General features: G+C 54.3%; 1 protein-coding gene across 3 annotated transcripts in view; it reads left to right on the forward strand.

Moving 5' to 3' along the window:
- The window catches only part of ECE1 (endothelin converting enzyme 1), a 96,867-nt gene that overhangs the window by 46,693 nt on the left and 27,878 nt on the right, over nt 1–22,296 (forward strand). For all 3 annotated transcript variants that reach the window (XM_081306254.1, XM_081306253.1, XM_081306252.1), the window contains exons 3-5: nt 7,019–7,160; nt 12,257–12,469; nt 21,194–21,315. In XM_081306254.1, coding sequence (XP_081162380.1) covers nt 7,019–7,160; nt 12,257–12,469; nt 21,194–21,315 — 477 coding nt within the window. The remainder of the gene's footprint in view (nt 1–7,018; nt 7,161–12,256; nt 12,470–21,193; nt 21,316–22,296) is intronic.

The following is a 22,296-nucleotide window of genomic DNA, read 5'->3' on the forward strand; positions in this document are numbered from 1 at the left end:
CTGTGGCCATATCGCTGTCATGTGAATTGGAGGTCAGTTGGTATCCCCATGTCACACTGCCCAGCTGGGTATATTTTCCACTTGCCAAGCAAGGAAAGGCAAAAGGGTTAGCCCAGGCTGGGACATTTCTGTGGGTACCTCACTTGGCTTGCTTGGTGCCCAGGGCAAAATTTTGTGAATTCTCCAGTGCCTGTGTTTCTGAGTTAAGACCTGTCTACCTCAACTTACAAGGCAGAGTTGGGTTTCTGCTGTTCCTTTTTTTTTTCTTTTTTTTTTTTTTTTTGCAGTATTAAGGATTGAACTCAGGGGCACTCAACCACTGAGCAACACCCCTGCCTCCCCCTTTATTTTTTTAAGACAGGGTCTTGCTAAGTTGCTGAGGCTAGCCTTGAGTTTTCTATCCTTCTGCCTCAGCCTCCCAAGTCATTGTGCACCAAATGCACAGCTCAAGGCACACTTTTTTATTATTATTAATTCAATGTTTTTAATCATTTGAAGGTCTTTTTCCTATAAATTCTTTACATGCTCATTTGTGGTTAGAAGAGAAAGAGAGAGAGAGAGAGAGAGAGAGAGAAATATAAAAAAGGATTTAAAAAGAAACAGTGATCCCACTGCTCAGAGATAATGGGTTCTAGTTTTTTCTATGCATACATGTGTGTGTTTGGCGCTAGAGATTGAACCTAGGACTTTGTGCATGATGCTGGGTATGTGCTCTTCCATTAGCTACTTCCTTGGTCCCTTTTGTGTGTATACGTGTGTGTGTGTGTGTGTGTGTGTGTGTGTGTGTGTATGTTGAAAGATAATTGAGCTCACTCTAAATGTACAATGTTATGTGTCCTGAATTTTGCACTTCATAAGCATTTTTCATGTTAAAATCTTCAAAAACATGCCACCACTAAAAATCTATAGAGGGCTGGGGTTTGTGGCTCAGTGGTAGAGCGATTGCCTAGCACATGTGAGGCACTGGGTTTGATCCCCAGCACCACATAAAAATAAATAAATAAACTAAAGATATTGTGTCCATCTACAACTAAAATATTTTTTTTTATATTTATTTTTTAGTTCTCGGCGGACACAACATCTTTGTTGGTATGTGGTGCTGAGGATTGAACCCGGGCCGCACGCATGCCAGGCGAGCGCGCTACCGCTTGAGCCACATCCCCAGCCCTAAAATATTTTTTTAAATAATCTGTAGCTTTTGTGTATATTATTTATTCAATCTAGTATAGATGAACAGTTAGGACAATTGTCATCACACTACAGGTGACCATCTTTAGCCTTTCAGGTTATTCCTTGGTCTGGATGCTTGAAACATAACCGGTCCCTCCATGTTAGCCTTTTAAAGATGGACTGTGAACCCCCAAATCTTCCTCTTTTAATTGGCAACTATAAAAATAAGCTATTTGTCAGCCATGGTGGTGTACATCTATCATCCTAGCTGCTTAGGAAGCTGAGGCAGGAGGATGGCAAGTTCAAGGCCAGCCTTAGCAACTTAACGAGACCCTGTCTCAAAATAAAAAATAAAAAGGGCTGCGGGTATGGCTCAGTGGAGAGTGCTCCTGAGTTAAATCCTCAGTACCAAAAAAAAAAAAAAAAAAAAAAGAAGAAGAAGAAGCAGTAATTAGCTCTAATTCCAAAGTGATCAACACCAATAGCTAATAAATGAAAATATAAATTTTCATCTCTCAGCTACACTTGCCACCTTTATTACTGGATGTGTTAACAAAGTGCTGAATTTAGCTGGAGGAAAGTTCTACCTATACCTTATTTGAAAGCAGTTTTCCTTTATCTTATTATCTTATTTTAGGCGGATTACTTACAATCCACTCAAATGAGTTGTTTGAGGGCTAAGCCTATTTTTATTCATTTATTTTTTTGGTCTTTTCTTTCTTGGCGCTAGGGATCAAAGCCAGGGATTTGTGCACACGAGGCAAGCGCTTTCCCGCTGAGCTACATCTCAGCCTCTAAGCCACCTCGTCCTAACCTGGAGCCCTCGCTCTGTCCCTCGTGGCCTTAGACCTGAAAGCAGCTCACTCACACAGCTTTATAAAATGGGTTAATAATATTGCAACTCACCTCTGGGAGCTGCTGCAAATATTCAAATGAGGCCACAGAGGTGAAAGTGGTCTCAGTGCTCAGAGCACAGACCTGGCTGCTAGCAGAATTCTCCGAGAAACTCACCACTCCTAACATCTCAGCCCTTATGTACCAGCTTTCCCTGCCTGGGCCTCGGCCTGCTAAAGCCGGAGCCTGGTCGCCCCACACTTGTACACTTCAGGGGCTTGAAGGGAAGTAGCCTTTGTTGCCCCTGCAGCCAACCTGGGAAGCCTCCAGCCACAACTGTCTCCCCAAACCTGTGACACTCATCCAGTGATTTCTCAAAATCTTTTAGATTTATTTTTTAGGAATACTGAGATATTTAAGTTCATAGGGCAGTGATTTGGAGGGTGATTCTGGAGGCAGACCCATTCAGGACTTTAAAAAGCCTTCTCTGCTTAGCAGGGGGCCTTTCAACTCTCTTCCAGTTACAGGATTAGACTCTTGGCCTGAAGGTTCTAGAATCTGAGACAGTCCCATGTGGGGCTTCATCCCAGCTTCCTCACTTTAGAGAGGGGACACTGATGAGGCCCAGAGGCTGCCCAGGCGCATGTGATGGAGGCTCGGCCGGCCTCTGACTTCTTTCTTCCCTGTGCCATAGAGACCTGGGTGTTCATTCTGGAATTCAAAGACAGCTGGGAAGTGTTTCTCTAAAGACCGGACCTGCAAGGTGTCCCCTCCCCTATGATGGGAAAATTTTAAGCTATTACTCAAAGAAGATCAGGCTTGGGGACCGGATGGTAGGGAGGGCTCAGGCAGATGGCGGGGGACAAGGCACCATAGGTTTGCTCTGGGCTGACCCTAGTGGCCTCAGCAGGAAGTCCACCTCATGGAAACTGTAATGAAAGAAACTTCCCCAAACTGACACCCTTGTGGAGGCAGGGCCTCCCGCTAGGTCACGGTCTGCCTGTTCCGAAAGGCTGACTCCAGGGCAGCCTGGTCCGCTGCCAGCCCTCGCCCTCGGAGCAGCTGGGCTTCTGGACGCAGGGGGTGGGCTCCCCACCAGACCTTTGAAAATGGCTTCCTGTCTGCCGCTCCATGCGGCCTGGTCACTGGGGGACCTGGCTCTGGCTGGGAAGAACCTTGATCCCCGACTCTGAGAGCCAGGCTCCCCGCCCCTGCTGCTACTGGCGAGGCTCCTGGGCCCCAGGCGGTCCCCGTCCTCACCTGCAGAACTCGTTCTTGCTGAAAGCCTAGGTGAGCCACGCACTTGGTTCTGTAACCGAATATTTATCCCCGATTAGGGCTTTGTTTTTTTGGCTGTGGAAACCCTGGGAACTCCTGGGCCCGGCTGCTCAGTTCTCTCCACGCCCCCACCCCCAGGCTTTTCTGGATCCAGTGCTTCCTCCTTGGTCTCTCTGGGGGGAGACACTCCTTTCTCTACCGCTTTCCTTCTCTCTGTGCCTCACAGGATGATGCTGGGAAATAAGGCCGGCCAGCGGGGAGCGCCCACCCAACTCACAGCTCCATCTTCCAGCCTTTGGCTCTGGACTTTGGCCAAGGGCCACTTCCCAGTGATGTTCCCCAAGATGGATTGGGCTGCTTGCCACTAATCCTCTGCCCTCTAACTGGCCACAGCCCAGTCTCCCATGATTGACAGGCCCTTGTTTCTAAAAGGAAAGCGAGAAATCGCTCACCTCTCTCCTTGCTGTGACATCATCTCCTGGGATGGTCCCCAGGGTCCTATGCAGGGGGCAGGGCAGGTGCAGTGGGGGCTCAGAGAAAAGGGACTTGGCTGAGCAGGTGGCTGGAGGGAGCAGAGTGGTACCTGGCCCAGCCTCTGCCCTGTCTGTTGCACCCAGAATTGGCCAGTGCTGCCAGGTGACTTTCCCTGCCCTGGGGAGCTGCCTCTGGATCCACTCTGCCCTTCGAGGTGAGGCCCGACCAGAAACCAGGAGGCCTTGGCCCGGCAGCACAAGTCGAGCCAAAAACATGCCACAGGTTAAGAATCTCTTTTCAAATTCTGTTTGTGGTTCTTGCCTAGAACTATGAGTTTTTAATTCAATTCTGGCCTAATTCTAATTTAATTTCCAGCGGACACCATCTGTTTAGATTCAACACTTTGCTTGACATCGAACAATGACTCCCAGCTTGACTCGGCTCCTCTGGCGGGTGGCACGGCCGCCTTGGGACACGACGCCAGTCCTGGAGAGATGGGGCGCCTCATTGTCCTCTCTCCTTATTCTTCCCCTCCGCCCCTCTTCTGTGCTTCTTCTGGAGCTAATGCTAGTACCTACTCTGAGGGACAAAACCAGAATCATACCGTCTGTGACAAATCAGAAGGCTCAGGACGCCAGGCCCACAAGCATTTCCCAGCTGCCATCAGTGCCTCTTCCTCCCCATGCTCCCCGCTCCTCCCTCTTCTGCCTTCTGGTTTGTCCTCCCCTCTGCCCCCTCCTCAGTACCTCCGCTCTGGCTGCCTCCGGGTCCCCTCACCTCAGCAGTTTTGAGTCTCCCAACATGGTGAGGGTGTCCTGTGTCTCCCCAAGCCTCGTGGTGTGCCCTCCAGCCTCCTAAGGCTGGCTGCAGCAGGGGGAGCCTCTGCACCCTGTGAGCTGAGCCACGACAGCAGGGGCAGGAGAGGCCACAAGGAGGAGGAGGAAGGCCGCCACAAGTCCAGGGGCAAAACCATGGCCAGGCAGAGGGCACAGTGACCGTGTCTCCAGGGGAGGCAGTGCCTGCCTCAAACCCATGGGCCCCTATCATCAGTGCCCAGGTAAATGGGATGAGGTCACTGATGCCTAAAAAGCACCTTATGAACTTTGGAGAGCCGTGTGTGTGTGTGTGTGTGTGTGTGTGTGTGTGTGTGTGTGTCAGCGCACCGGTGGCTTTCACCTTAATACAAGGCTTTTTTTTTTTTGGTACTGGGTATCAAAACCAGGCTTGCTTTGCCACTGAGCTACCTTCCAGTCTTTTTAAATTTTGTTTTGAAACAGAGTCTTGCTAAGTTGCCCAGGCTGGCCTTGAACTTGCTGTCCTCCTGCCTCAACCTCCCACTTGCTGGGATTAAAGGTGTGTGCCATCATGCCCAGCTTAATACAAAGTTTAACTAATCGAAGTAACATGGTCAGAAATCTTTGCTCGCCCCACCCCATTTTTTTCTTTCTTTTATTTTTCTGCAGTGCTGAGGATAGAACCGAGGGCCTTACACACACTAGGCAAGTGCTCCACCACCGAGCCACATCCCCGGCCCTTTTTGTTTTTATTTTGAGACAGGATCTCACTAAATTGCTGAGACTGGCCTTGAGCTTGCGATCCTCCTGCCTCAGCCTCCCCATAGCTGGGATGACAGGCTGTGCCACCGCACCCAGCCTGCATCTCCCCTGCAGGGTCCCAGCAGGCAGCGGCTCCCTCCCTCTGCTGACCCACGCCGGGTGGGAGCCTCCCGGATGTCCATGAAAGTGTCACCGGCTCTCAAGTTCCTTTCTCAGTTTTAGGGCCCAATTTTTCTTCCACAGAAAGTTCTCGTGTTCCCCTTTCTCTGGTGCAGCAGTTCCCAGTCCTCTCCATCCTCTCCGAGGATGGCCACAGTGCCCTTCCCTCAGGCGCCCACATCAGATCCCTAAGTGGTGGCGTGGGACATCCTCAGGGCCCTCTCCTGGCTCTAGAGAGCCCCTCCTTGTGCCGCTTGGAGTCTGGGTCTCCCTGAACCCCCCCGGCAGGCTGCCATGGCCTCCTTAATGTCTCCCTATCTCCCTTCCCCTCCTTGCCAGGCCTCACTCCTCTCTCCCAGCCCTTCCCAAAGGGCAAATCTAATGCCGTCTCTCCAGGCCCCAGGAGGAAGTCCGCCTTCTTTAGCTTACAGCGCCCTGTGGGCTCCACACCTCGCACCCCTCACCAACTCCTACTTACTCTTCAAGACCCAGCCCAGACATCACCCCCTCCAGGAAGCCTTCCCAGACTGAAACCCTGCCCACCCCCAACTTTTCTTGGTCTGCCTGCCTGTGCACAAGAGCAGTGGAAAGCAAAGCAGTTCACCTTCCCGGCAGCGTTGCTAGTGTGGCCTGAGTTGGTGCCCAGCTGTTTGTACAGGGAGGTCATGACACTGCGCCGACCCCCACCCTCAGGAGACCCTTCCTGTCCTGTGGCCCTGGCTTTTGCAGGAAGTACCTCGAAGAACAGCGGGGAACCCAGGGCAGGCTTTGGGTGTGCGGGGGCCTGGGCTGAGAGCTGTTGTCTGCTCTGTCCCTAGAGCTGAAGGGCCGGCCACACCCTCTGCTTCCCCCCATTGTGCCTCCTTTCCTGTGGAGCCAGGAGGCGGGGGACATTCTCCCTCCCTTTGAGGACCTGCCTGCACGGAGCGGTTTCTCGTGTTTTCCGCAGCATCTCCCGAGACCCCCCTCTCTGGCCCTCCTCTAGGGGGCTCTGGAGCCTGCAGACTCCGCCCCTTGAGCTGTGTGCTGGGAGGTGGGGTCGCACCCGCTCCCCCTCTGCTCCCTCAAATGTAAAAAGAGGACTGATCAGGTTGCTCTTGTGGGGCTGGGAGGCCTCACTGAGCTAAGGGCGTCCCTGCTCTGGGAAGCCTGAGCCGTGGTCAGCCTTGTCCCCAGCTCTGTGGACGTGGGGGCTCTGAGGAGAGCCCAGCTGGACACCCGCAAGTCCAAACATCCTGTTCTTCCTTGAACTCCCTCCTGGAGCTGCAGGGAAACGCTGTAGGTTTTTTTCATCTCCTCCTATCGGGTGACACGGAACACACAAGCCTGGCTGGCTTGAGCTGTGGAAGCAAGTCCAAGCTCCTGAGCAGGGTGGTGGCTCCTTTCCTGGATTAGGGCTGACTCTGTGGGAACTGGACCACCCCTGAGTTAGGAGGGCAGCCCTGATGCCTCCCCAGGGCCCGAGCCTGCCGTGGAGCCCCTTCCTCCTGGGCAGGGGGCACCCTGGGCACCTGTCCTCCCCACCCCTCCTGCCTCCTCCCCTGCAGGTGAACTTCCGCAGCCCCCGGAGCGGCCAGAGGTGCTGGGCAGCACGGACCCAGGTGGAGAAGCGGCTAGTGGTGCTGGTGGTACTTCTGGTGGCAGGACTGGTGGCCTGCCTGGCAGCTCTGGGCATCCAGATCCAGACAAGTAGGTGCCTCTGTGTCTCGTGGTGGGCTCGACTCCCTCCTGCCCTCTGCCCTGTCCAGCTGTGCGAGGGCAGCTTCCTGCTCAAGCTGGGACCGGCTTCCAAGGCTGAGCTGGGGCTGGGCTGGTGGGCTCAGGGAGCTGAGGATAGACCGAGCCCAGGGAGGTGGGCGGCACGGATGGTTTGAAAGTCTTGGAACCAGAAGGACCAGCAAGTTCTCAGCTGTGTGACCTGGACAGGCCACGTCACTTCCCAGAGCCTTCGTCTTCTCTACTTTAAATGGGTAAGCAGTGCCAATTTGGAGATGGCTCTGAGGACGTACCTGGTGCCTGAGAGGACTTTCTCAGCTCGGTTCTGGGCACTGCTGTTGTTAGGACGTGGGACGGATAGACAGGCTGCCACTGCCTGCTGTCCTCAGTCCCAACAGACTAGCAACAAAGGCTTCTGTTTACTATACACCACCCGCGGGCCAAACGCCTGTCATTTAAGTCTGTTGCCTCCTGTCCTCCTCAGAGCACCCCTGCAAGGCGTGGTTGCTTTGGGTCCTTTTCCATATGAGGAAATGGGCATAGACCAAGTAACTTGGCCAAGCTTACACAGCCAGTGGGGGTCGAGTGGCAGGTTGAGTGGAGAAGTGTGCACAGGCTGCCGGCTCCTGAGGGCTCTGGGGCCCAGGCCCTGCCCACCCGCTTTGTAATCAGGATGCACTCCGGGGCACACCAGGACCCCAGAGGAGCTCAGCTCTGTGACCCAAGGCCTTCGCACCGCTCTGTAAGTGGGTGTGTCTGTTCCATCCCACATGGTGATGCCATGGGGCCTCTCAGGTACTTCGGTCAGGAGTTCGAGGCTGGATCTCATGTCCAGCTGCGTAGATCCAGTCAGTGCCTCATTGCTCAGCCCTTATGCAACCCAACAGGGTGGATTCAGGTTACAACCAAGGCCAGGGGCCCACTCTCCTGTACCCCCACATCCTGCTTTCTGCTGGTCCACCTGGTGAGCAGCCCCAGGGGCTCCATCCACCAACTTGGTCACTCACCCCATCAGAGAGCTCATGGCTGTGTTGAGCCTTTGCCACTGTGAAGTTGCTGACCTGTGAGGGTAGCCGTGTTGGGCTGGGGTGGGGAGGGCCCTTGGGGGCCTGAGGAGAGGGCAGAGACTTCATCTGAGTCACCTCTGCATCCCTCTTGTATGGGACCCATATCATTCATTCATTCCACAAACGTGACGGGTGCTTACTCTGTGTCAGGCACTGAGCTAAGGACCTGTGTAATACTTAAGAAATAATCACTTGATTATTTAACTATTTAATGGTTTATGGGCTTTTTACCAAATGTGCCTGGCCCAGCAGGTGCTTAATGCCTATTTGATTCATTAATTACTAATCTCCAGACTTTTAACCATATGTGCCTGGCATCGTGCCTGCATATCTTAACTGTGCAAACAGTAAATCGAATAGACGAAATTTTCTTAGAGATCCTGCACCTACTAGAAGAAAAAGTAGGCCCAAATCTTCATCATGTTGGCCTAGGAACTGGAAGTTGGAGTGAACCACAGAGTAGGAGGATTAAGCCTTTCTCTGCCGAGTGTGTGTACCTGACTGTGCAGGTGTGAGTTGCGAGTGTGTGCATGCACCTCTCTGTCAACAGGGCACATGCAGATCTTCCTCACCCTGAAGCTGCCACCTTACCTTGTCCTCATCGAAGTCAGTCTAGAACAACTGGCCAGTCAGTGTGGAGCCTGGCCAGCCCCATTGCTCAGCTCATGGCCCAGGACACGGGGAGTGGGGCAGATTCAGCAGCCAGTGTTGCCTGCGACCATCCCTAGGAGTTCCTGCCCAGGAAGTTTCTTCACCAGGAACCAAAAGGGAACCCCTAGGGTCAGCTCCTAGCAATCAAACCCAAAACAATTCTGCCAAGTGGGGCCCACATGGAAGAATCCTGCTTCTGCCTTGTGTTCCTGGCTCTCAGGGCCTCAGACAGATTTTCCCTGGCCTAGACCCGGGAGAGGAATGAGCCGGGCAGAGGATCAGTGACCCTGGGCCACCTGAGAAAGCAGTGGCCACCTCGGATGTTGACAGTAACCTCGTTACACAGCAGTAGGTGCTGACATTGGCCACGGATGCGCAAACATCAGGCCAGTCAAGGCAGATCCTCCGGTGATTCTGCAAGACCCGCCAGTGAGTGATGTCTGACCAGTGAAGTGCATTCCCGTCCACCCTCCTGCTAGGCCCTCCCTCCCGGAAACTCTCAGGTGCTTTGCAAACAGCAGCCGCCAAACAAACAATTATGTTCTCCCAGGAAATATTTCAAAGCATCTTTGATGGCACTATCCAGATGAACGCTTTCGACGTGGGTCTGGTTCCTGCTTCTCAGCTGACCACACATCCTAAAGGGAAGAAATATGAGCCCTGCTGCAGGTGGTGACAGGCGCTGGGCAAGGCACTTTCATTCAGTCACTTGTTCATTCCACAGACGTGTATTGAAGAGCTGCCGGATGCCAAGCACATGACAAGAAGGGGACATAGAGGAGCAAGGGAGATACCTGACGCACCCTGAAGCTCATATTCTAGTGCAGGAGGTGGACAGGGGGATACAGTCGTGACCCAGCACAGCCCACGCTGAGATGGCAAACACCCAGGCAGTGAGGGACCCAGAGGGGAAGAGGGCCTGGAAAGGTCTCCCTAAGGAACGGAAGCCTTGGATAAGCAGGGCGGGAAACCATTAACTAACTAACCAAATTTACATTAAGCACCTGCTTGGCCAAGACTATTTGTTTAAAGATCTTCAAATCCTAGAATAGTTAGATAACCCAACGGTCACTGCCCAGGCCCAGCCAGGAACCCAGGGCAGTGTCTGCAGAGGAGGCGCCTGCTGAGGATGCCACCTGCAGGTCCGACTCTAGGTGCCGGTTTCTGCTTTTGTCTTCAACCCTGAGCCCCTCAGTACTCTGCCTTCTGGGTCTTTCCACCAGCCAGGATTGTGCCAAGCTTTACTTCCTGTGGTTTGGTTGTAACAACAATAGGTATTCTTTTTCTTTCCCAACTATGAAGTTTTATCATAATAGTGAATAGGCCTTGTCAAGCCACACACAAGTTCTCTTCCGCCTTCCCCCATAAAGAGTCCTGTCGTCACTGTGGCTGGGGACGGGGACATGCAACTCTGAAACTCATGACGAGCTCATCTGGAAATATTGAAAATGGCAGCTTCAGTCCTGCCATAGAAGAGATGCTCTGGGTTCACGCACAGTAGCTCAGTGATTTTTAATTACTGCCTAATCTCAAAATTAAGTCACCCTGATTTTCTTGCTGTGGTGTGACTCCTCTGAGCCCTTCATTCACCTGAAGGACTGGTGTTTGTCAGCTGAGGTGGATAAGCCCCCGGGGGACCTGCTCAAGACCCTCAGCCCTGCTGGTGTTGTTTCTGAGTGAGCTGAAGGCTGCAGTCTTTCCTCCTCTCTAAAGATCAGCCTGGCACCTCAGACCTGTCTGATGTACCCTGTGTGATGGGATCATGTGAGGAATTCCTGTCGTCACTGTGAAATGGACCCTGGAAAAACCAAGGCTCAGAGGTTTTGTTTTTGGTTTTCGTTGGCAGTGCTGGGGGTTGACCCAGGGCAGAGTGCATACTGCCGAGCTGCGCCCCCAACCCAGGCTCAGACAGGAGGTCTCTGCACCAGACCGCACAGGCAGAAGCGGAAAGTTGAGATTTGAACCCAGATCTACCAGTCTCCAAAGCTACCCAGCCTCACTACCTCCCTGTGTGGTGAAGGAACCAATCCTGCCAATCAGGCCACTCCAGCCCCTGCTGTGGCCACCAAAGAGGAGACGGACAGCAGGAAAACCTGGCCTTGTGGCTGCTGGGCCAAAACAGGCCAGCGTTGGCTCTCAGCTCTCCTGTGCGGCTGGATGACCTTGATCTGGTCGCTCTCTCAGAGCCTCAGTTTCCTCAGGGATATCCCACCCGTATCTGATGCTGGAGCGAGGGTTGAAAGACCGTGAATGTGGTCCTGGTGCCCAGCCTGTTCAGGAAGCAGTCCCCCCTGTGGCCTGGGTGGCTCCTGTGGGCAGGCCATGAGGCGGGCAGGTTCATTCGTCCTGCGGCCTCAGAGAGCCTCTGGGGACCTGCCAGGTTGGTCCCTTGCGAGAGCTCATCAGACAGCCTTGAGGCAGGGTCCGGCCCTTGCTCACGCCTTTGGCAAACCAGCCTCTCAGGTTGTTTCTGTTTATTTATTTATTGTTTTGGTTTAGGGTTGTTCAGCCACCGACCCCCCCGCCCCAATTGGGACAAGCAGCTCTCCTGCCTGGTGAGGGAGTGGCTTCTCCCAGTCCTTTCCCTGTACCTGAGTCCTGGTACCATGTGTCTGCATCACCCAGTTGGCTCCTAGTCAACGCTCAGTTTAGTTTTGTAAATAAGTGGCAGTTTCTCCTGGTGTGTTTTGACTTTGCTTATGTAACATGTGTGTCCCCAACAGAAAAGGGTGGGCTCCTGAAGGGAAGGACTGCCTCCTGTCTCCCCGCCTCGCACACACTCTGTACTCGGCAAAGGGCCTCAGTATTGATTTTGTGGAGTAGCTGAGTGCGTGAATGAGTGGATAAGTGTGTTGAGCATCGGGGAATAATAAGAAGTCAGAGAATCTTTGTGGAGGGAAGGGTTGATTAAGAGGAAAGCACCCCTGGGTGTGCTGGTGCCCGCCCGCCTGTAATCCCAGATTACGTCGGAGGCTGAGGCAAAAGGATAGGACATTTGAAGTCACCCTCAGTTTAGCAAAACCGTCTCAAAGTAAAAAAGGCTGGGGATGTAGTTCCGGGGTGATGAGCCCCTGGATTCAATCCCTAGAAAGAGAAAAAAGCACCTGGGCTCCAGATTCTTTTAAGCCACAGAAGGGACTTATGCAACGGGCAGAAGTCTTATTTCACAAACCAGAAGATCATGAAGCTACTAGAACCCTTTCTTGTTCGGGGTCTAGTGACCATCCAGTTCCTAGTCTGTTCGGTCAGGGCAAGGGTGGGGCACGTGTGCTGGGGGCCCTCGGCCACCTGTGCCACCCTCCCCAACCCTCCTCCCTGCCCATCACTGACTTTTTTCCCTTACCCCTCCAGGAACACCCCCAGTGTGCCTGAGCGAGGCCTGCGTCTCAGTGACCAGCTCCATCTTGAACTCCATGGACCCCACGGTGGACCCCTGCCAGGACTTCTTCAGCTATGCCTGTGGGGGCTGGATCAAGGCCAACCCCGTGCCTGATGGCCACTCACGCTGGGGGACCTTCAGCAACCTCTGGGAACACAATCAAGCCATCATCAAGTACCTGCTGGGTAAGCACCAATGGGGACACTAAGGAATGGGCTGCAGGGGGCGCCACCTACTGCACCTGCCAGCCAGGCCTGGTCAGAGGAGGGGCATTGCCCTGTCACTCGCTGTGGGGCCCTGCTGTGTGAGTTATTCATCTCTAGTCTCAGTTTCTTTGTGTGACAGCATTAATAACATCTAAATTGTAGAGTTGTTTTGTTTGAGGTGCTGGGAATCAAACTCAGGGCCTTGCATATGTTAGGCAGGTGCTTTGTCAAAGTTTTGAAACAGGATCTTGCTAAATTGGCCAGGGTGGCTTCAAATTTGCAGTCCTCCTGCCTCAGCCTCCAAAGTAGCTGAGATTACAATCATGCACCATTGCGCTCAGCCCAAACTGCAGGGCTTTGAGCACCACAGAACACACGGTGATGCGTCAGCCCGTCTGTGACATATACCAGGCACACAGGAGCTGGTAGCTGTGGTCATTTTATGTTGTGGCTTCAGGATGCAGCATCATCCTTGACTAGCATTGACTGAGTTTTGAAAGCTGTGAGCAAACGGAGTCGAGGCTAGACATACCACGTCGGACTTTAAGTCTACGGCCCAACGAAAGTTCTAACAGCTTATCAGAGAGTTAAGTTGTCCATGTAGGCAGGGGTCTTCCGTGGCCTCACAGACTCTCCAAAGTACTTTTGACTTTGGGATTGATGGTTTCATCCTCAGATTCCAATCCCCGTCTGCCTTGTGTGCAGCTGTATTTCTGGTTCATGTTGTTGAATTCCCATCAGCCCCACGGAACCCAGAGGGAGTTGCAGCGCCAGGCTGCACCCCAGTCCTGACTCAAACCCCTTGGCAATAGGGACCTTTCCTTCTGCCCCCTGCTGTCCCCTGTCCTGGAACCCTAAAGATTGGGAAGGGCCAGATTATGAAAAATACAATCCATGCAGCCATGCTGGACAGACCTTGGCTTTGACAAATACTCATTAACTTTTTGAAAATCACTCAAGACACTCGAGGTAGGTAAAATGGAAGAAGCTACCTGAGAGGGGACAAATCTTCTTAAAAGGACAGTCATCTCCTTACGAGACAGGAAATGATTCTAATTTGACAATTATGAAATCAAGGCAGCTGGGGCTCTTGGTGAAGGTGAAGGAGTCCTTACTCGCTCGTGCCTCATGCTGGGGCACAGCTGCCACCAGGTAAAACCTGTCTGTCCTTTCTCCTTGACCTGGGCAGTTCCTGGTTGGGATGCCCCTCAGCACCCAGTGCAGTGACAGCCTCCTGCTAGCCCCCCAGGGATGGAGCAGGGTGGTACGCGAACGTGGAGTGAAGGAGTCTGCAGGCCAAGATGGCCAAGCCCCAGCCTGAGATGGCCCCGGGCCATCTGAGGCCACCAAAGGTGTCTTCCAAAGGGGGTGCCGCCTTTTGTTTCAGATCTGGAAGCTCAAGTGGCAAATATGTCTGGTTTCAAGGCTACAACTCAGGACAGTCCCTTCCCCAGAGCCCAGTGACACAGCTGGGGCCTTGGCAGGACCATAACGAAGGAGCAGGTGGTCCAGACATGTATCGAGGTGGGCTGGCCCCCACTGCCGCCGCAGGAGCTGGGTTCAGTGCCGACTCTCACTGCGGGGTCTGGGCCAGTCCCAGAGCCTGGTTTTTCATTGACACACTGGCAACCGCGCTCCTCCAGGTTATAAAATTTAATGGGAAAATATGAGTAAAGAGCTCTCCTCAGTCTGCACGTGGTGGTTGCTCTTTGCGGTGGTAGTACTCTCATTCCTCACATTAATCCCCGCACAGGACTGTACGGTTCACAGAACGCTTTCGAGCTGTCATCCCATTTTATCCTGTAGGGTGGAAGCTGGGGAGGTATCGTTCACCTCATTTGATAGATGAAAAAACTGAGGTTCAGAGAGGTCCTCAAGATAGGCTCATAGTTGGCCTGATTCCTGGTCCTGTGCCCTTTCCCCTGTCCCATGCCCTCTCCTCAGGTATAAGGGACAGACATAGCTCCCTTGTCACTGTGTTGAAGGGAGCACAGAACACTGAGGGCTGAAGGAGACTGGGAAGGACACTGGCAGTTTTTGAGTGTCTGTTATGTTTTAGGCTGTTCATATCTGCTGCCTCTTTAATTCTCATTAACATCCTGGAACTTAGGGATTATCGTTCCCATTTTATAGAGGAGGAAACTGAGGCTCAGAAATGTAAAATAATTTTGCCAAGAACATACCTTCGTTCCAGAATGGAGTGGGGCTCGTGCTCTGGGGGGCAGATAGCATCGAGGCGGGGAGGAAGAAAGATGGGCAATTAGGCCCAGAATCACTCCTTTTGCTTTGTGGTCAAGGGCGCTGGCCTCCCACTGGCCTGGAGCTGATTCTTACTGGGAGGACCTTAGACCTGTGCCAAGATTGGATCCATCCTGTCCTGTTCCCTGTATGTTGGCAGGGCTCATGAGGAGTGGCCTCCAGGCCTGGGCTGTAGCCTTACATCACCGTGTCCCTGAGAGTCCCATTGTACATGGAAAGCTGCTCTGAGCCAGGCACAGAACAGCCGGCACCAGGCCATCAAACCCTTGACCCCAGGGCCAGGGGCTGATGGTATCAGGAGGCAGACCAGAGAGCTGCGAAGTCTGGTGGCCTTGGCATACGAGCTTGGCCGCTGCCAAGTGACCTGCTTCTCTCCACCGTAGCTCCAGTCTCTGTGAAATGGAGGAGCCAGTGCCACCGGAAGTGAGGCTGCTGTGACACTGACTGGCACGTGTGGTTCAGAGGGCCACACACAGGGCCTGGCACCCACCGAGGGCTCAGCAGGGCATAGGCACCCTTCTTGGTGGGGTGGGTTCCAACCGGACTTCATCCTGACAAGCTGTGTGACTGCAGAGGGCCACCAGCCTCTCAGGCCTCAGCTCTCCAGCTGTGAAGTGGCGTCTAACTCACGTGGTTAATCAGGATGCTCTAAGGGAAAGAATCTCTGCTTATTTTATTTCTCAGGGAAGCACTGACGCGGACCAGCTCCAGAGCAGGCAGTACAGGCACGTCTGCGCCACCGAGGCCTTGGGTTACTTCATTTTACTCCCGTGGTACATTCAAGTAGGCACCAGTATATTCCCATTTTACAGATGAGACTCACAAAGACAAAAGAAGTGTATTTCCTAGGAAAAGGTGGAGCTGGGATCAGCTATGGGGCCTCAGAACTTCTGTCCTTTGTCTCCTGGCTCTCCTGAAGTCAGATTCCCCACCAACAGGCCCTGAGTGACGCTGCTCAAGAGATTGGCTGAGCAGAGCCTCCGGCCTCACGGCTCCCATCTGCAGTGGCTGCTTGGCCGAGCTTTGCAGGCCAGCCAAGCCCTGGCCTAGGCCTGACTCAGTACTGGGGTCACCTTCGCGTCACACTGACCAGAGGCTTGGAAGGCACATCCTGGGGTCCCGTCCCCATCAGGGTTACTCCTGGGGATTAGTCTAGAACAGCCCCTCACCTGTGGGCCTCGATACCTGGGGCCTTGATACCTGGGTGGACACTGGAACAAGAGAGAGTGCTCAGGCTCCTCTGAGGTCACCCGGAGCAGACTTCTTTCTAGATGGACAGAGGAAAAGATATTTGCAGTGCCAGCAAGGATGGCGTCCACTGGTCCAGAGGACAGCAACTACCATCCATGTGCCAAGTGAGCTTGGGCAAGCCGTGTGTTTCTTTTATGGGTGAATTCACCCCAGGCCCCTCAGGAAATCCAGAGACCTGGAGCAGGTGGGCTGAACTAGACCCGGGGCCACTGTGGTGTGTCCTCCTTGCAGCCTGCTGGCTGGAGGGTGCGACCTCAGCTGTTCAGAACACAGGCGCCTCACTGCACTCTGCCACTCCCCCAAGAGACATACAAGCACTACCTTGTGGATTTAGGGGAGACAAGAGTGCGGCCTCACCAGATACAGGGGCGCAGGCCTGTAATCCCAGCCACTTGGGAAGCCAAAGCAGGAAGATCACAAGTTCGAGGCCAGCCTCAGCACCTTAGCGAGGCCCTAAGCGACTTAGTGAGACCCTGTCTCAAAATGAAAAATAAAAAGGGCTGGGGATGAGGCTCAGTGGTTAAGCAACCCTGGGTTCAGTCCCAGGTACCAAAAAAAAAAAAAAAAAAAAAAGTGTGGCCTCACATCATCGGGGAAGCCAACAGACAGGCCCCTCACTCCTTAGCCTGGCCCTTGCCTGAAGCTTTCCCACTGTGCTTGGATCAGATATTCCAGCCTCTAGAGTGCCCCCACCCGGGCCCTTCAAGACCCCTTCAACCCACTGCCTCTGTTGAGTCTTCCAAGGGCTTCTTAGGGCCTGAGCTACATCGTGGTGCTAACAAGTTTACTCTACAATATCATATATATATATATCATAACAAAAAAATGTAATGCAAGCTTGTAATAATTCAAGCTATACCGGGACCATAAGGAAAAGTTCGCAGCCTCCTTCCTGCTATCCCAAACACCAATCTACACATGCACGCTATTCCAGCAGCATGAGATGTATCCACGTCACTGATCTGGCAATGAATCAGGACACCCTGTGTCATCGCTCATGGTTTTGTTTTTATGTTTCCCACATTTGCTGTTTCATCTTCCTGCCCTCTGTGACAGGCTGTGCCTCTGAAATGCTGGCTCTGTACGGGGCACATTCTGAGGATGGGGCCACTCTGGGGTCCCAAGGGCATAGAAATTGTTTGGCAACCTGAGACCAGACCACAGAGTTTCCAACTGCCTGGATACTTCCTTCTTGGGGCCCTGAGTTCCAGAAACTTCCCCAGTCACTTCCCCAAAGTCCCGGAGAGGAAGGACAGCATCCCATTTAATCGGGCCACTTCTTCCTCTGGGAGTTTTTATTGGAACGCCCTTTCCCACATCACTCCTCAGGAGCCTGCAGGAGCCCAGGCAGGAGAGCGGTGACCCAGGGGGGCAGAGCGGTGACCCAGGCAGGCTGCGGGACGAGGGGCTGGGAATTCCGTGGTCTCCCTGGCTGCAGCAGGACTGCCTGGCCAGGGACGTGTGGGGCCCCCACTTCGCCATCAGGGCAGGACCTGTGTTTGTTTTAGATAAAAACCACAGACTCAGTTCCAACAGTCACAGGCCTCTGGAGCCCCATCCTGCTGGGGAAGGGGGAGCTGATAAAGAAGGCGCCTTGTTCTGCAGGAGAAAAAACATAAGGATACCATGTGTCATTGCCATTCCTGGTGCCTACTGCAGGCCAGGCCTTGCACCGAGATCTCGTGGACAGCCCATGGGGATTCAGCAGCATCCTCGCATTTCAGAGACAGGGAGAAGGTTAGGCCCAGGGAGGGGAGGGGAGGCGCCTGCCTGGGAGGGCAGAGCCCACTGTGGCTTGGGCTTCCTGGAATTTGAACCCAGGCCGCTTAAGCCTCTCTGGGGACCAGCCGCCCCTTGTGTGGGTGTGGCCGTGTGTGTACATCTCATCCTAACAGTTCCCACTGCGGCTCTTACTAGCACCACACCCAATTTATAGGTGAGAGGTTGGGTAACTTACTGGGGGTCGCACGAGTCAGTGGCTGAGGCCCAGGGCAGAGGTCCACTCGGGGGTCTGGTAGAGATCCCCAGGTGTCTGAACCTGAACTTCAGACCGACGCTCTTCACTTGCCACTGGTTCCCGGGCTCCACATCCTGGTAAAGGCAGCTGCTTGCCCAGGCTGAGGAAGCCTGGCACCATTCCTGACACTCTCACCCCTCCTCTGCTGGCCCACGCCCCCATCTTGGCCCACCTGATCTACTCCAGTGGCCTCCACCTGGCCATCTTGCTTCAGCATTTGTCCCTGGAGCCCTTGAGTGAGGAAGGAGAGGAGGTGGGAGAATCCCGGGGATCCAGGAAGCAGAGGTGGGAAGAGGAACTTGAACTTCCACCAGGGCTCCTGCCACAGCCAGAGCTGAAGCGGGGTCCAGGCGCGGTGCCCCTGGAGGGGGCGTAGCACAGCACACACCTGCATTTCCTCTCCATGCAAATCCTGGGTGGCACCAGCCCCATCACCCTCCTCCCCTGAGGTGACATCCTGCCTTGTTAAACACGGACGCTGAGCTCCCTTCTTTGAGCACATGTTGCTGAAGGCCTACTTTGTGCCTGTTCAGGTTCTGGGGACACAGGGATGACTAAGACACAATGTGGGGCGAGGCAGCCCACGCAGCCCCACTCCCGCTCCACGTCAGCCTCCTCCTGCCCAAGCAGGGCTTCCTCTGGCCGCCTTCCCAGGCCTCTCCCACCATCCTCTCATGGCTTCCGACACCTTCTCTTCATACTCCCCTGTGTGGAATCAAACACTCTTGTGACTTTAGTTGCCATTTGTTCACCACTGGGCTGCCAGCTTCCGCGGACGAGTCCGTGCATCTCCACACCCAGCCTGGTGGCCACCAAACACCAAAAGCCCACGGCTGTGGGAAAGCCAGTGAGCAGGACCCCAGGTTGCTGGAGGAACTTTGGGCTTGGTTGGGGAGCCTCTCAACAAAGGAAAGAGGGAGGCCATGCTTGAAGGCGGTGTCCTTGACCTCCAGGTGCTAGGGAAGGAAGGGCCAGGCAGCCTCAAGCTGGAACTCGGAATGTGCTGTGATTAGCACAGCCAGGCTGTTCCTGGTGAGCCTTCCCTGGGCCTCTTATCTGGGTGGCCTTGGGCTCTGGAGGAGGGAGATGCCAGGCCCTCTAGCTGTGCACAGAGTACCTCCCCTAACAGTGGCCCTGGCATTCAGGGTCATGACTGGAGCCAGATGTGGATGGTGAGGCGCAGCTTCTGGGCCTGGCAAATGATGACAGTTCTCCTGCTTGTCCTTCCAAGAGCCTAGCTGCTGGAAAGGGAAAAGCATTGCCACAGAGCTGAGGCCCCTGGGGTGAGGGACTCCCCTCTGCCGCCCCATGCTCTGCTTCCTGAGTCGGAGGTGTGGCAGCAACCCTAGCTCGGCCCCCTTTCTCTCCTTTGTCCCCAGGAAGCCTCACACAGGTGTCTCCAGAGCCCAGCAGCAGCCCTTGGTCTCCAGGGCAGGGCTTGCCCCTCCCTGTTCAAGCCCCCAACCTCCATCTCTGGCTCAGGGCCTTCTCCTGGCTCTGATCTGCCTTCAGTCCAGCCCGCCACGTGCCCTTTCCGGGGCTACCTCCCAGATCTCAGCTAGACTGGGCTTGATGCCTCTGACCAGTGATAACCATGGTGCTATTTATGCCAGATGGAGGGACGGGGAGCCTTCTGTGGTGAGGACTGGAGAAGCTGATTAAAGACTGGCCAGGAAGTGACTCGTGCCGTTGGCACCCAGCGAATGCCACACATTTTCCTTTTCTTCTAGCAGCAGGCCCTTCCTGCTTCCTTCCTTGGCCCCACGCTGTCCACTCCCTCCACCCAGTGCCCTTTGCCCTGTTTCTACCTGGAGACGGCCTTTGTTTCTCTTTGAGACCCAGCTCCAATAGAACCTCCTCTGGAGGCCCCCCCACCCCCAGGCAGAGGGGGGTGCTTCTCTGTGTTCCAGAGCCTCTGCAGTGTTAAAGCACTTTTGTGTGCTGTGTTCCTTCCTTGGCACATCTATGTCCCCGCTAGACCGTAAGCTCTTTGGGGATAGAGAGCAGGTCTTAATTTTGTGCCCAGAGTGCTGAGAATGTTCTGGAAGGAGCATCATAGGAGAGGCTCTGGGTAAAAAAATAGACTGAGAAAGGATGGAAGCAAGTGGGGTTTTAGCAGGGTCCCATGCCGAAGCCTCCTGGGGTTGAGGACATTGTTGTCTGGCCCCAGAGTACCCGCAGTACCTGGCACAGAGCAACCCTTTGCTCTGCGTCCCATGGATGGATGGATGGATGGATGGGTCGATAGAGGCCCACGAGAAAGGTGCCTATGGAGGAGGTGGGTTTGGAGAGATCTTGGGAGAAAGCAAAGGAAGAGGTTTAAAGTCAGAGAGCAACTAATCTGAGAGAAAGACAAGTGGCCAGCCCAGGGTGGGAGCAAGGCGGACAGATGGATGCAGGGGCCAGGAATCTGGCGTGCTCTGGAGTGGAGCTCTGAGACAAACATGCAGGCCCAGAAGCCCCAGCATATAGTAGGTCCTGGGGACCTGAGTACTCAAACTCGCCAGGTACAGATGGGGACCTTCCGTGCTGTGCTCACACAGGAGGGTGGCCTGTAGCAGGCGGCTCTGGACCAGGGGCTAAGGAGAGGGGGGATGGGAAGGGAGTCTCCGGGTGGGTGGGTGGGTGGGGGTCTAAGAACCAAAGAGGATGAGGTACTGCTGGCCTGAGCTGGGGAGGGACGGGGAAAACAGCCCTTGGAGCCGTCCGCAGGTCTGTTGACTGCGCCTGGCCCCCCGAGGAGGAAGCGGAATGAGGCCTTTCAGGCTTCACTCAACCCCAGTGTTTCTCACAAGGAAGGTCAGCTGGGATCTGAAGCCGAGGCATGGCTCTGTCCCAGCACCAGGCAGGGGAGTTCCTGCCACGTGTTGGCTGGCAGGGATGTCGACTGTCCTGCTGGGTGGGCCCGGGCTGCCATGCCAGGGACAGGTCCTCAGGCCCGATCAGCAGATGGGCAGAGACAGGGCATGCCCTCCTGATCTGCACCCAGCTAGGATGGGGGCACCTCCAGTGTGCCAGCTCTGCCCAGGGTCACTCATACCCGCTGGGGCTGGCTGCTCCCTGACAGCAGCTGCCCTGACGGCTTCACAGTGGGGAGCTCCAAAAGAAACTTGCCTGGGAATCCCCAGCAGGTAAATGGGGGCTTATTCAATATCTGCTATCTCTTATCCTTCTAGAAAATTCCACAGCCAGCTCGAGTGAGGCAGAGAGGAAGGCCCAAGTATACTACCGTGCATGTATGAATGAAACCAGGATCGAGGAGCTCAGGGCCAAGCCCCTGATGGAGCTGATTGAGAAGGTGAGTCCCTGGGACACACTCTTGCCTCCTCCTCCTGCCGCGCCTCCTGCCAGCCCCTCTGGCTGCAGCTCTCAGGCCCACTGGTGCTCAGCCACCCCACACCTCCAGCCTCCGCACCAAGCTGGAACACGCAGCCTGTCTGTCTGCCACTGCGTGTGCATGCACGTCTGTGCGTGGGGGGACTGTCTGTTGTAATGTGTGGGGTTGTGTGTCAGCATCTGTTGAGGACATCTGAGTGTCTCAGTGCATCTGCGTGGGCCTTGGGGATGAGATTCACTGGGAATCTCTTCCTCTGGATTGCCACTTCCCTTTCCTCAGGAGGTGGGTGTGAGTGTGCGAGAGGTGTATGTTGTTCCAAAGAAACCAACAGGGAGTCTTAGGCCAGCAACAGAGCCAGACCTGCTGGCTGGAGGCCTCGCCTTGTTCCTGAGCCCAGGAGAAATCTTCCCTCCGGGCCAGGCTGCCTGGCACAGACGGAGATGGCTGCGGCTTTTCTGGCCACCCTTTGCTTGCTCAAGGGCTCGCCATCCTATCTCAGTTCGGGGAAGGTATTGCTGCAGGCATGGGGACTCTCCCAGTCCCTCCTCTCTGGCACAGGCCCCATGTGCCAGTGTGTACCAATCCTGGAGGACCAAAGAGACTTTTTTTTAAGTCCCAACTTGGAGAGAGACCAAGGTAGACCATAGCTTATCAGCCTTTTTCAAAATACCGAGCCTTATTTCCCGTAGTCACAATTGGATTTATGTCTTAATAGTAATCACGTTCGTGTGATTGATTGTCCAACAAATGAACAGCACAGGGGGCAAAGTCTCTGGGATTCACAGCTCAGTTGTCAAGGATGAGTCTTTGCTCCCTCCGTGGGTCTCCAGGTCACAGGTCAGAAGCCCTTTCATTTGCTCTGGACGCTCCCAGAGGTCAGATGACTGCTCCAGGGTCACAGAGCAAGTCAGCTGCAGAACCAGAATTTGCATACAGGCTCCT

This window comes from Spermophilus citellus (genome assembly GCF_964194105.1).
Source record: "Spermophilus citellus genome assembly, chromosome: 9".
Classification (NCBI taxonomy): Eukaryota; Metazoa; Chordata; class Mammalia; order Rodentia; family Sciuridae; genus Spermophilus; species Spermophilus citellus.